This window comes from Oreochromis niloticus, linkage group LG23 (assembly GCF_001858045.2).
Source record: "Oreochromis niloticus isolate F11D_XX linkage group LG23, O_niloticus_UMD_NMBU, whole genome shotgun sequence".
Classification (NCBI taxonomy): domain Eukaryota; kingdom Metazoa; phylum Chordata; class Actinopteri; order Cichliformes; family Cichlidae; genus Oreochromis; species Oreochromis niloticus.
The window spans coordinates 22,025,992-22,040,673 of NC_031986.2; the positions used below are offsets into that span (position 1 = coordinate 22,025,992).

A 14,682-nucleotide genomic window follows, 5' to 3' on the forward strand; every position below is an offset into this window, starting at 1 on the left:
GTCCTCTCAATCACATGAATCTGTACTTATTGTTTTAGCTTAAAACATAAAGGCCAGTCTCTGACCTTCTTGAAGATGTTCATGCCCAGGTCGGAAGACAAATCAGGGACAGCCTGCCGACGAAGGTTAGTCAGAGAAACCTTTGCAAAGGTCTCTGTGCTCAGAGATTTCCCCTCTTCATTGCATTTTAAGCTCATATCCTGCAAAAAAATAGGAGAAGGCAAAGGTCATGAACCAGCAGGAGCAACACGGACATCCTAAAGATGGCATGGAGGCGACTCAATTGAAGCTGTTTCGATGAGTGACCTGAGTCTTGTGGGTGTTGACCAGTGAGGGTGTTGCAGCCACCATGGAGCTGCTGCGTGGCCGTGGCAGAGGTGCAACCAAGGGCTCTGGGGGGCGTTCAGGCCTCTCCTCCAGGATCTGCCTGAGGCGCTGCAGGTAGTACATCAAGGCCCAGTGCACGCCCTCCTCTGTCCAGTGTGGCTGCAGCAGACAGCGCAGCACGGCCACGTCAAAGTAAGTGGCGTAACGCGCCCGCTGGGCTAACGATGCTGGCAGGCCGGCAGGAGCTGATGTTCTGGAAGAAGAGAGAGGAAATAAAGGAAGTTTCACAGGTTCAACCTTTAAGTTGGTGAAGTTTAATTTAAAAAGACAATACAGAAATTAATCACACACAGAATAAATCAATCTATGAAAGGAGTTTACCTAGTACGTGAAGGTATGCAGAATAAATCGGGCCCTCGCAGTGAGTTCAACAAGCAAGAGCGCACGACCTACTGTGATTGTAAACGCTAGAAGCCAGATGAAGATATGTTTGCATCAAAGAGTTAAGTCTGTATTCGCCATTTGTTTTGGAGCATTTTAACATTCGGACACAACAAATCCACACCTCCGCATAACCGGATGGGTGCTACATTGTCAGATTTTGTGACTAAAGAGCTGCCTTTATTACATCTGCTGTAGCTGCTCTGCTCTGTGAAACCTGCAACTCTGACATAGCTAGAGAGATGTAACAGATGAGATGTAACCTGATTGCTCAATTTTTATAAAGTAAGGACAGCTTCTGCTACATCTGTGGTCTAATTTACCTAAACGCTGACGGCTTTTAGACCACAGTTGGTTTTAAGAAAGAGTTTAGCTCTTTAAACAAAAGTTACTGGGTGTAACTGGGTAGCTAGCCGTTTATGTCTGACAGTATTCCTCTGTTTTGGGATCTCTGTGTCCAAAAAGCCAGAGGTGAGGATAGTAGCAACAAGACCCACATACAGAGCATATGCCAGTGACAATATATGGCATATGACATTGATAGAGTTAAAAAAAAGAAGAAGAAGAAGAAAAAGCATGTAAAGGAGGAGCAAGGCGTGGAGTTGGGTTGCAAAGCAGCTTAGCAGCAAAAAGTAAGCAGTTTGTAGCAGCTTAAATTGTGCAGCCTATATGAGATTTGCTGATTCGACACTTTGAAGGGTGGCAGTGGAGTCATAAAAGGATAAACTCAGATGATCTGTCACGACTTTGGCTGAGCTCAATGCTACAATCAGTATTTTGTTTCATGGCCAACCAAACCAGCATGTTGGAGAAATGCATGATAAAGTTCCAATTGTACTAGCTGACAAACCAACCAGTAGCAGATTGCTGAGGTTGTAGTTTGCATGAAAGTGATGAACTGTTCTCTAAACACTGTCCAGCTGCTCTCCAAGCTGCAGTGAAACTGTGAAAAGTGGGACACAAACCGGACACAGTAGACTGTTTGCCATGCTAGCTGCAGTCCTGAGGCACAACATTTTCACATAAATTATGCTTCTGCATCAGATCTACGGCATAACCTACACCATAACCAGAACCCAATTTTAACTGTATGTTGCAACCTTTTACATAAGCTGACCTGCACTGCCTGAGAAATATACGTTGGGTTGACACATACCATAATGACTTGAATGGCTGGAAGGTTACAGTGTTGAAACAAACGGAGTTTCCAGTTACTGTGTGATGTAGATTTTCCCATAGAAGCCTAAATCAAGCTTTACTCTGAAGGCGAACCTTCTCTACTCTATTTTTCTCTAGACTACGACTCAGCTAGTAGTTGATGAGAAAAACAGACCTCTGACCGTGAGGTCATGGTCACTGGAATTTGAAGTCATTCGTGATTTTTAGTAGATGCACCTATGGCATTATTGTGACAAAAATTTGATTTCCTTCTTGAATTATCACATTCACGAACATTCACAAACGATGTTTTCAGAAAAACATAAAGGTCACTGAAGGTAGCTGAAATTTAAGCTTGATTTTTAGTGCCTAAGGTATCGATTTCAAGATTCTACATTGCCTCCTTCTCGAGTCATTGCATTCAGAAACTTGGGTGTCCACTCTGCCCAGCTGCCTGGCAGGCTGATGACAACATAAGAAAAACTACAGGAAATCATGGCGCATTACTAGCAACCAAAGCAATTACTAGGAGGATTATGGTGCAGGAGCTTCTTTGCAGCAGTTTTACCCAGCAGTTGCCAAAAAAACCTCCAAGAACCACCACCCCTGAGTTTGGTTGTATCACATCCAATATGAGGGACAACTCCTAGGCAACGTGTGCATGACATTGGTGAGAAATCTCAACACAAGTGGTTAAAAGTAGCAGATATGGAATAGAACACGGACTGTAGAATGAACAGACACGTGCAGTGAAAGTCACCTTTTTCACATATGTGTTCATACACATCTCTGCATTTAATTATTAGTTATTATTCATCGCTGGCTCTCTTCCACAGCATGTCTCCCTCCTGTCTCCCTCGTGTCACCCCCAACCGGAAGATGGCCGCCCCCTCCTGAGCCTGGTTCTGCTGGAGGTTTCTTCCTGTTGAAAGGGAGTTTTTCCTTCCCACTGTCACCAAAGCGCTTGCTCATAGGGTCATATGATTGTTGGGGTTTTCTCTGCTTTTACCTTACAATAAAAAGCACATTGAGCCAACTGTTGTTCTATATGAATAAAACTGAACTGAATTAAAAGGCACTTTACAGTAAACTATCCCTAAGTAGCTAAATTGAATATCATGATAGCAATGCCAAAAGCCGTAACTACATATATAATTACATTACATCACAACCTTTTGTGTTATATCAGACTGTGATCAACTCCTGCCACATTGCTTCATTAATGATGCATCAAAGGAGGATGATAAACAAGGGCAGAGCCCCCCTTCAGCATCATTGGAAGAGGAGCAGAGAGGGAGGGAGGGAGCTCCAGCCTACGTGAGTCCACTATAAATAAGCAGGAATGAAGGTCAGCAGTCGGCGAGCTGCAGAGGAGTTACCGCAAACTGTGAAGAAACATATTGATACTGTAGGAGAGGCACACGGAGCGGGGCATTTAATCCCAGCCGCTGTAATAAATGGAGCAGGAAGCGCTGGTCGATATGTACATGAATCACTTTGAGAGCGGGCGGCGGAGGCAGGTTGTATCATGTTTCACCGTCTAGCCGACACACACACACACACTCACTCTCCCTACTGCTGTTGTGTCAGGTTGCCACAGAGACCGTGTGACGACAGCCACCCCGGTCCTCCGACTCCATGCGGTAGGAGAGGATGCAGCAGCCAGCGGTTGCCATGGAAACTGCCTCAGCATCAGCAGTGCTGCGCGGATTGCGGTGGTTGAGTAAGCTGCATTACTCGCAGCACCTGGTGCCGGAAATGATTTTATCAGTGCGGTGCAGCGCAGAGATGCACGAACAGCCTGGTGACCGGCAGATGTAAATATAAACCGAGTCCCTCAGAGATCTGGAGTCTGGTGGGGGAGGTGGGGGGTATTTTTGATCAGGAGAGCGTCAAAACTCTCCATTGCTGCATGTCTCATTTACATTCAGCTCACTGTCCTCCTCAATCCCGCAGTCAGCCTGAAAATCCCACTGCACGCATGAAGAAAGCAATTAATTTGTCTTCGTTAAGCAGGGAAAGAGGAGGGATAGATCCTCCCTCTCCTGCATTACCATGTGACCGCTGCTCAAACCCTTTGGTGTGAGGATGTGTGAGGATATAATTGGCTCGGGGGTGTTTTTAGGAGGCGGGGGGGGGGGTTGGTTGGTTTCCGGGCTTGTTTTGATTTTCAGTCAGCTGCCGGCTGTCAGAAGGATTGCGAAAAAGCGTCAGAGTGACATGCTTGGTTATCAGAATGAGCTGCGATGAGCAGCGGATGGCTTAGGATGGAAACAAACCTGCCAGCGAGGAACTTCTTTGCTGGTCAGATTTGGTGTAATTGTAAACTTTTTATTTTTTATTTTTTGCCCTGCCTTTGCCAAAGAGAGCTTGAGAGAGACTGAGCTTTGGCCTGGCAGTGGGCACACCAAATCAAGCCAGGCCAGGGACTCTGCCAGCATTAGACATGTAGCACATTACTTCAGCGTAATTACCCTGGTTATGTGGGCAAAATGTCACATGGGTTTGCTGATGCACAAGCAGGAAAAGAGCTGTGGTTGTGTGTGAGAGAGGAGACAGTACTGCTTGAAGCAACATATTACACAGGGGGGAAGAGGATCTATTCATGTACCCTAGCTCATCACAAGCTAGCGGAGTGAGGCGTGTGGTGCAGTGGGTTTGACAGACGCTGCCGCCGGGCTCGGTGTTTAGCCATCAACAAGACGATGGCACCAGCTCTGTGTCAGTGCGGGTCACGTCTGCACTGCTTCAACCCTCAACTGGTTAAAGCGTGGAAAAATTAGTCATTTCCGAGAGATTTTATGAAAGCAGCGCCTCCAATATCGATCGTTTATAAATCAAAAATAATGCTTGTGTGATTTCCTCTGTGGGTCTCTATTAATACATTTATTCATTCGTTTGGTAAGTTAAAATTGATGCTTCAACATGTCTCACTGCTTCTTGAGGGGAAACTGAATAACACATGCTCACTTTTTCTTGGAAGGGCCTTTGACCAGTGGGGGTTGCTGTTGGGAAGGGCCACCTTTCTCCACTGAGTTACCACGACGACAGCTCTGCTCCCCGGCTGAGGGGGAGGAGGAATCTGATTGGGTGGCTTCGCAAACCACCTGGAAGCCCTATGGGTAGGAAGAGAGAGAGAGAGATGGATATCAGGAAGACAGACAGGCAGACAGTTCCTGATAATTAAAGGCTCTGAGGTTGGAGTGTGGTTTCTGTCATGACCCCGGCTCACCGTGCTAATGAATATTAACAGCCAGCCCCAGGGGGAACATTGGAAAAGGGGAGGGGAAGAAGCCTCAGACTCTTGCCCAAGCACATTCAATCAACATGGGAAGCAGAATCTGACAAGATATGGGCTGAAAACGTTAGCTCACCATGGGACCCGGGTTGCCTGATCCACAGGGGCTGCACTGGTTGTTGACTGGGGAGTTCCTCTTTGCTGTTTAGACAAGCATAACAGTATACATGTGTTAATTGTGAGCAAATAAAAATAGATTATCTCTCAACGCACTAATTCCCAACCAGGGGTACAAGTACCCCAGAGGGTTCTTCTGCAGTAGGCAGCAGACACCTGGAATAATTCGTTTCACTATTTATAGAACTGAGTGGTCCTATGGCTAAAAATGTTAGCTAACGTTATGGATTGTGTTTGTTACACACCAAAAATAGGACAGTGTGGTTGCCTGGTGATTGCATTGAAGGTTTTTGCCTTTCCATTGCAATTATTGCCGCCTAATTTATAAATGCAGATGGATTGCAAACACAATATAATCAATCTAAGTCAGTCTGCGCCAATGACCGTAACTCGTCTGTGATACGTCTCTATTTGTTTTTTGTAAAGATTTTTTGGGGCGGCATTGTTACATTACTTTGATAGTAGAGCAGTAAATCTGTGAGGTTCCTCCTGGATAGTAAATGAAATTCGTTAGTGTGAATTTCTGTGTATGTAGATTGCAAAGGATTTGCAATTTTTACAGATTTATCACAGTTAATCACAAACAAAATGCATGTAACTACCAAGCTTAACCCCGTCAATCACAAACTGACAGCAGATTGACTCCATCTTATTGTGATTGAAATGCTGGATAACCAAATAGTCAAAACTGTTAGCTAACTTGGTGTATCAGCAGTTGAAATAGCAAAAAGGTACGAATCACCAAATTGCCAAAACTGTTAGCTAACTGTTTAGATTAGCAGTGGAAATATAAAAGTATACATAACTAAAGAGATGAAATTGTTAGGTGACTGTGCAAATAACACTGTTAGCCTAATATAACAGATAAAAAAGCTGTATTACAGCAGCTAGCTAAAGCTATGAAATGAACACCAGTGATTTAGCTGCTATGTTGCTGGAAGAAAACTGTTAGCTAACTTTGTGTATTAACAGTTTTAAATAAAAAAATAAAATAAACATTTAAATAGTTTAAATTTGCCAACTACAAAAATATAACACCAGCAAACGTAATTATATATATTAAATAGCTGTTAAATAGAGTATTAGCTAAGGGCAGTAGATAAAAGGTTGAAATTATAAGCTTATTTATGGTTAACTAACTATAATTGAGACATGGTAAACTAAAAGTATCCCAGATTTAGGTTAAAATTAGTTCAGCTGAACATAATAAACATGAAAGATGTTAAGGAGGAATATCTGACACAGCTGCATGGGTTATATATTAGGAATACGGTTAAGAACCACTTTCTTTAAAAGCTTTACAGAGGTTTATTATATATAAGCCCTTAAAAATAGCGGCGATTTCTCAAAGATAGTAGGAATTTCTTTAAAAACTGGGAATTTTTTCACCTGTAACAATGTTTCTGACAGGTTTGATGAGGGCAGTAAAGGCAGGGATGTCAGGCAGGCGGTGCTCCCACATTGGCTGCCATATTACCAGACCACTAGCCAGTCTGAAGGTCAGGTCTGACTCCTGGAAAAAGGCAACATATTTACACATTTTTTTCCTCAAAAAACAGCCTGTAAACACCAGAAACAATAATTCTGTCTTGGTTAAATGTTTTGTGTTGTTAAGATTCTTAAACCTCTGTTACAACATGCTAACAAGACAAGACAGTAATTCACTGCACAGCTGGGAAACAGTGCACTCCCATGAGTAATATAAGCTGACCCTTTCATCTGTTTGCACACACAGATCAATAGGCACAGGGTGATGCTGACTGCAAGTACTAAATTAAGCAACACAGGGGTTGCTGAAATTAATTTAATCACAAAATTATCAAAATTATAAATAGTCTAATGCCACAGATTAACACAACAATGCCTGTGTCATCCTGGCTCTCTGTTACAAAAATCAATTTCAAGGCCGTACATATTTGCATCAGCAGTTACGCACCTTTATCCGATGAACAAGCGGTGCAAACAGGAACACAAACAACTCTACTGTTGCCATGCTCTTTTGGAATAGCTTGGTGCGAGTATGCTCATCCTCCTCCAGCAGGGAGCCGCTGTGCTGTTGTCCTAACCCGCCCAGGCCCGAGCCAGAGCAGGAGCTAGGAGCTCCCGGGGAGGAACCCTGGTTCCCCACAGGCTGGAGGAAGGCGCTACTGCTGCTGCCCCTGGACCAGCCGTGGCTCAGGCTGGGCTCGTGGTTGCACTCCTGTGGGGCCTCCAGCAGCATCCAGTGCAGGGTGTGGAGCAGCTTGGTCTCCGCCACACCCAACTTGTCCTGGTGACCTGTGATGTAACCGAAAGACAAATACTAAACACGCAGACACTTTTTTTAAATCTGCTTAAACATGACTGGCCTGCAACAAGTCACCTGCAAGTGGACTCCAGAGAGAAACCAGAAAGCTTCCACTTCCAAAAATTCTTGCATGCCTACAAAACTGGTCATATTTGATGGTGACCTCTAATTTCCTGCTTCTAAATTCAAACTGAAGTTATTGTCCTCAACCCTAATAATCTTAGAAATATGATATCTAACCAGATGCTTACTCCAGATGGCACTATTTAGGCCTCCAGTAACACAGTGAGGAATCTTCGAGTCCTTTTTGACCAGGATACGTCCTGAACTTCACATATTAAACAAATATGTTGGATTGCTTTCTTCTATTTGTGCAATTTCTCTATAATTAGAAATGCCCTTTCTCAGAGTGACACTAAAAAACTAGTTAATGCATTTCATTACTTCTAGGCTGGAATACAGTAATTCCTTAATATCAAGCTAAAAACTCTCTGAAAAGCCTTCAGTTGATCCAAAATACTGCAGCAAGAGCACTGACAGAGACTTAGCCAGTGCTTTGGTCAAAGGTGGAGTGACAGGAGAACCAATCTAGCATGTTCTTGCATGAAACCTGAGCTCCCAAAGGGGAAACCCTCAAGGACAACAAGCAGCACAACAGGAGGGATCTGACCTGGATTGAATGAAGGACCCTCGTACTGTGTGGCAACAGTGATTTTCACTTGAAGGCGTTTAACAGCTTAGTTCAAAGCCTGCCACCTCCTACTTAAAGAAAGTGTCAAATCCAGCTCAATAATAATGCAAACAGTGGCTCATTCATGTCTGACACATGGAAGGATTTGATGCTTTTCTCTATCTCGTGTTGTGTGCAGGCTGTTTTAATCTCATAAATATTAATTCTATCATTTGCCTTTCTGTCCATTTAAGCGATGATCTCTGAAAGAAGCTGAAAGGAGCATCAGATTTGTGTTTTGGCGATTGGGTATGACCTGGATGAAGCTGTCAGCTCGATTGGACTAAAGCGTCCTCACCAAGCTTGTTCCTGTTAGACAGCAGGATGGAGGTGCAGTGGAGTACGTGAGGCAGCGCCGCCTGGACGAGCTCCCAGCGGGAGATGCTCTGGATGGCCTCTGACAGGGCCGGCGACAGCCCGTGGAGCTTGTTCTCCACCAGCACTCGCTCAAAGGACTGGGGAGGCAGCCAAAGGAGAGAGAAAAAAGAGGAGAAGAGAGACATCAGGCGGGCAACTTAAGCCTCTTTCTTTGACTATCTAAATGTCCCACATGGCCCCGAGCGAGCAAAAGCCTGTGGGAGAGACAGTGGAAGCTCTGTTTGGATCCAAAGGGATCTGGAGAAGCGTCATTATGGATATGAGTCTAGCTCGAGGGTAATGGGAGGAAGCACGGGGGCAAAACTAATTTGCTAAATGCAAAATCAAGAGCTCACTTGATTTGCAGGTGCATTAAGGTAAAAACAGATTACTGGGAAGGGAAGCGATTATTTCCCCTCATCGTGCACATGGTATTATGAAATGACTTACCACACAGGATGCCTCATACTGTTTTCCCAACTTTGGCCGCAGAAAAGCACTGAAAGACATCAACAGAGTGCTTGTGAGAGATTAAAAAAGGACAAATGTAGGTTATAGGCTAGTAAATTACCCCATTTTGTCTATGTGGCCCACTTTTTGTGCAAATTTTACAGGTGTGACATCATACAATCTGCACCCACAGCCCCATCTTCCTCCATTTAACACAAATCAGTGAGCAGACACTCACTGGGTTTCTCAATCACTTCATCAAATAATGTTGACGTGTGAGGCGGTGACAAACCCCCGTCAGCCCTGCCTTGTTTTCACCAACGGCAAACACCTGTTATCAATGTCACTAACCTGGTCTGCCTCCACAGGAAGGTCTGGATCGGGAACGGTATTCCCTTCCCGCACTCCGGTTCGTTTTCATCCAGGCTTTTCCTCTTCACCATTTTGGCCGAACCCTGCGTGGCCGCCTGCCTGTGTGCGATCACCGGGACGCGCGGCTGCTGGCTCTGCCCAGGTGACCAGCGAGCTTTTCCCTCCCTCTTCACGACATGATTGGGTTAGTCCTGCGTAAAATGGCTGCAAGTGTCGATCGGTCGGTCGGCGGCAAAGGAGAGATAGAGATAGAGAGAGAGAGGAGGAGGAGGAGAGAGGAAGAAGGAGCGCTCCGAAATCAGCACCTCCCTCCCTGGACAGCGACAGCTGATCGGAGAGCTAATTTATCAGCAGCGGCAGCAGCAGCGGGGCTTTAAAGACGCAGTGTGCAGCTGGGCCAGATGTTCTCCCCCTCTGCCTTTTCTTCCTCCTCTGCTTCCCCGCAATCAACACATGGAGCGACCTAAACCGCTGCATCCGCGTGGTGCATCCACACGCGCCATAATCCACCCCTTTAAATATCAACAGGTTGTTTAATAATAGCCCAAGCTGTGAGTCATAAAAACACAGCAAAATCAAATCAGGTGTCACTTCCCGAAACATTCGCACTGTTTAAAGAGGCCATGCCGCGCAATAATATCCTCATCAGGCCAAATAATGTCTGCATTATTGGACAGGTGACGAACATGGATCTAACTTGTTGACGAAATCCAGAACAATGCACCGTGGTTTTTAACATGGCAGTGCTGTTTGTATACGGTGTTTCCGTGTAAAAGAAGAAAAAGAAAGACCAGAACTGTTCTTAGGAGATGGACAGTCACAGCATCTGAACAGTGCCTCACGCTGCAAACACTAAAACCATGAACATTGAATCCCAGCAGGGTTGGTCTGAACATGCATGAAACTTTACAAAAGACAGAAAAGGATCAGTTAAAGGAACATTAACAATGTAGGGAAGAAAAACTTTAGGTTACTTGCGTAACCCCAGTTCTTTAGCAAAGTGAGATGTCTTACTACGGGATGAGCCTCCCTGCACATTTCTCAGAAGCATTTATCTAATTGACCACCAGCCAATCCCGATTGGTTGGTGGTCAGGAACAGCCATCCACGTTTAAATAAATTGCGCTATTACATACCCGTTATTCAAGATAAGCACCTCTTCTCGCTTAGCAACAACAAAACGGGCTGTCTGGGTCATGCTACTCTGAAAACCGGAGTTTAGTCACCATCTAGGCATTGAAGTCTATAATTTGCAGGAAAAAGACACTGATTTAGTCCTGGTTTTGTTCAATGGGCTTAACAAAAATATATATTTTTAACTGTTCAGGAATCACAGCCATTTTTATATTAAGTCCTCAGGTGACTGCCTTGGCCATTAAAAAATATCTCTATCTTTGCATGGAGAAACTCTTGGGTTGCTCTAACAGGATGCTTTAGGTCAGTCAGTTGTGCAGCATTCGGCTAATCTGAGCAGAGAATAGTCCCACACACTTCATAATTCATCCTGCTCCTTCTATCAGCAGAGACATCACCAGTAAACACCAGTGATTTAGTTCCACTGGCAGCCATACATACCCATATGACCTCCACCATGTTTGATGGATGATGTGATATTCTTCAGATCATGGGTTGGTTCTTTCCTTCTTCAAAATTTCATCTGTCTCAAGAATTTGTTTGCATAACTTTTTGGCTTGTTTACATGTTTTTTTGCAATCTGGCCATCTTATTCATGTGTGAGACCAGTGGTGTGCATGCTGTTGAAGGCATCTCTTGGTCTCTCTCTTGAGAAATGTTGTGAAGCTCATTTTATTTATTTTAACATCCACTTTATTGTCTTCGTGTGCTAGAACATTCCTTCCTCTAAAGAAGAAGCTGATTTGTCCACTCCTACATTTTTTGCTATATATCTGATAGTTCTTTTCAGCTCTAATGATGGCCTCTGTCACATGCGCTGACATTTCTTTGACCCTAATATTTAAGTAAGAAGCTGTGAAATTGGATTGGAATCAACTTCAGATATTTTATCTGCTTCATTTGTCATGGAAGAAGGGAACAGGCCTAATCTGGCCATCAAACTGCCTGTCAGTCAATTGTCTAATTGATTTAGAGCTTCTGAAAATGGGATAGTATACAGAAATGACTGTAATTCTTAACAGTTTTGTTAACCCTCTTGAATTAAAAGCTGCAGTGGTGTATAGAACCAAGTCTGCAAAAATTGTGTTTGTCCAACTATAACTTTCATTAGAACCCGAGAAAAGAAATGCTTCTCTAGTAAGCTAAAGAAATCTGTCGTCGCGCCTCATTGAGCATAAACTAAAATATGTTAATGTTTAAAATTACAGAAAAAAAATCATGTAATAATAATAAAACTGAAAGTTTTTATTAATTCACAAAAAATATCTGTTTTTAAAACACTGTTTTGCCAGACTAACAAACTCATTAAGTGTGTAGTAATGAAAAAAGGGAAAGGTTGCTGTTATTTAATTGTTTATCTATCACTTAATTACTTTGTTGTTCTTTGGTATAGTATGAATGACTGTAGAGGCGTTTAAACAGCAGAAAAAGCTGTAAAATCTGTGAAAATACAGTCAAAAGTCCAAAATTTAACCTCTCCTTCACATTTTCCAAAGCTGTCCACAGGGCTGATGTTTGTTGGGTCGATTCTGGCCCCCATGCCTTATGTTTTACCCTCCATATCAACTTCATGCAGAACTATAGAAAATTATAACAGGTTTTAAATCGTTTGTCTGTCAAATATACAAACTTCAAATGACTACAGTAATGCCAGCAATGCCTCCTGTTTAATGAATAATGATGACATTTTTATTTAACCTTCAAAACGCGTGCTGATGATAACCAAACAGGCACGCCAAACATGCAGGTTGACGCGTTTTTCACAAAAAGATGAGAATTTTCAAAGAATTGATCCACAAGACTAGAATGAACCAGTTTTTTATTTCTTTTATTTCTTTATTTTTGTTGTTGCCATCATCCTGTAGGAGCATTTTGTCATCAGTACGTCTCAAACACCGGAAAGTGTGCACACATCTACAATTTTTTTAAATCTTTTTTTTTAAATACACTTACACAGGCAAAGAGGGGAGGGAGGGATATAGGAAGCACAGAAAAACACTGGAAGGGTAGGTGACATCAGGAGGGGAGGTGGGTGGGGGGCGGAGGAGTCTCATAATGGTGAGCAGAGAATATGCTAGAACATTTTTTTTATTCTTTTTTCAAAAAAAAAAAAAAAACTTCTAAAAGCTGCAGTTTTGTGGGGTATTATTCCCATTCTTCACGTTTTTCATCTCCGCAAACGTTCAAAAACTTCTTTCAAATGGAATGTTTTCATATAAAGCTTCACACTTAACACTTTTTAAAACAAACTTCGGGGCTTTCACCCACTCAAATACACTACACAACCCAGTCTTTGCAAAAGGAGCAAGGTCACAGGGGCCCGTATGCTAGAATGCACCCGGGCCATTTTACACTCACACAGAAAAGTCGAAGATCGCTCCAAATAGATCTAATTTATTTATCATTTATTTGCCATGCCAGCATAACAGCATTGTTGTAGCCTAATAAAAACCACAGCGCTAATGTAAAACCAGAAAATAAAAAGAAGAGAGGGGGGAAGGGGCGGCGCAGCCCGACGGCTGACGAGAGAAGAAAATAAAACACAAAAATCTATTGGAAAGCTAGCCTTTTAGCGCCCGACTCGACAGAGCTGCAATGGTTATCCACATTTAAATGCTAATAAGCCAGAGCAGCCACAGGGAACGTACAAAACTGTAAATACTTCCAACTACAGTGACATATATTTTTTTATATATTTATATATAAAAAGAAAACAAGAGAACACAAGTTTGTCCAACAATTCAGCACAATTCAGGAAATCCAACAAACGCAACAAAGAAAAGTTCATGTCACACGTTTTTTTTTTGTTTGTTCTTTTTGCAGACATGCTCATCAGCCATTCTTTTGCAGGTCAGTTAAGTCTCTCGCTTATCTTTAAGACTAGCACCTACTCTCTAGTAGCTATATCTTGCATTCAGTACCGTATAAATTCTGAATGGATGTCACGCAGGGGTCCAACTTGAAGTTTTTAGCCCCGTGCGAGTGGGAATGTGTCGGTGCTTTTCAACGCACCAAAGAAAAAGAAGAACAAATAAACAGAAAAAGGACCAAAGAAAAATACTGTACAATCGTAAAACCACCTTCTTGAACCACTTGAACCTTGGCATTCAGCTTATCTAAAACAGAACAGTCCACGTTTGAGTGAATGAGAGGATAAAAAGCAGACCGACAGACGGGGGAGTGTCGTTGAAGATTTATGAAGAATTCAGTTTTTTAAAATCCCGCTTGGAAGGGACGGAGGGATCGTTGATTGGACGAGACGGTCAACCAGCTACAACTGTGGGGGTTACGTTAAACACTGGAAGCTTGTGATGGGAAAGATGGGAAAAGGAGGAGGGGTGATGGTGTGGATTTGTATTTTTCCTAAGCAGAGGCAGCTGGCTCATAAGCCCTGCTTGGCCAGGGCAGCGGTGACATCCTGGGCCAGCGTGGAGAGCTGGGGGGACTCCAGGAGGTTGATGCTGCCGGCGGAGGACAGGCGAGGAGAGGTGCCTCCCGTCTCGATGCCGGGGGAGTGGGTGACGATGATTTCCGCACCGTGGTCCACCCGAGCTTTGGCCGAATCCCGGAAATTCAGCTTGTGGCTCTCGATCTGGTGAGCAGGGGAAGATGGTTTAGGTCAACGCTCTTTTTCCTCTTTAACGTGAACTGACAGTGACATTTGGTATAAAAAGAGGCTTCCTTTTACCATGATGTTCCCGCCTCCGGGAGTGTGGCTGGCGTTCTCCAGAGAGCCGACCTTGGCGTGGGCCTTCTCTTTGAAGTCCAGCTTCACATTCTCGATACGCACATGTCCTCCCCCTGGGAACAGGACAGCAAGGAGGAGAAGAGAAGTGTTAAACCCACGAGGAATCGCTCGCCTGCAGGACACCACTTCTCCTAGGCAATGCTCAGGGCAAAAAAAAAATCTCAGTCTGCACACTGCACAGCCTGAAAAAGGCACAAGTGCCAGCTTTGACCTGCTTTATACAGTTTATATAGTACCATATAAGACCGGATGCAATATTCAAT

The 14,682-nt window shown here is 43.6% G+C and overlaps 2 protein-coding genes across 22 annotated transcripts in view; both read right to left on the bottom strand.

Moving 5' to 3' along the window:
* Positions 1–10,028, bottom strand: part of unc80 (unc-80 homolog (C. elegans)) — a 70,050-nt gene extending 60,022 nt beyond the window's left edge. For 11 of the 21 annotated variants that reach the window (XM_019351745.2, XM_025902682.1, XM_025902681.1 and 8 more), the window contains exons 1-9: positions 9,517–10,027; positions 9,166–9,214; positions 8,657–8,813; positions 7,278–7,618; positions 6,731–6,854; positions 5,301–5,365; positions 4,897–5,042; positions 307–580; positions 66–200 (exon numbers count right to left, since the gene is read on the bottom strand). In XM_019351745.2, the coding sequence (XP_019207290.1) occupies positions 66–200; positions 307–580; positions 4,897–5,042; positions 5,301–5,365; positions 6,731–6,854; positions 7,278–7,618; positions 8,657–8,813; positions 9,166–9,214; positions 9,517–9,608 (1,383 nt within the window). In that variant the 5' untranslated portion in view covers positions 9,609–10,027. Of the gene's footprint in view, positions 1–65; positions 201–306; positions 581–4,896; positions 5,043–5,300; positions 5,366–6,730; positions 6,855–7,277; positions 7,619–8,535; positions 8,600–8,656; positions 8,814–9,165; positions 9,215–9,516 lie in introns of those variants that run through there. The other 10 variants (XM_013276363.3, XM_013276361.3, XM_019351738.2 and 7 more) reach the window with 4 other exon arrangements.
* A 2,452-nt stretch (positions 10,029–12,480) lies between these two features.
* Positions 12,481–14,682, bottom strand: part of LOC100701849 (microtubule-associated protein 2) — a 76,501-nt gene continuing 74,299 nt past the window's right edge. Inside the window, 2 exon segments of the mRNA XM_025902940.1 lie at positions 12,481–14,263; positions 14,360–14,472. Coding sequence (XP_025758725.1) covers positions 14,054–14,263; positions 14,360–14,472 — 323 coding nt within the window. The 3' untranslated portion in view covers positions 12,481–14,053.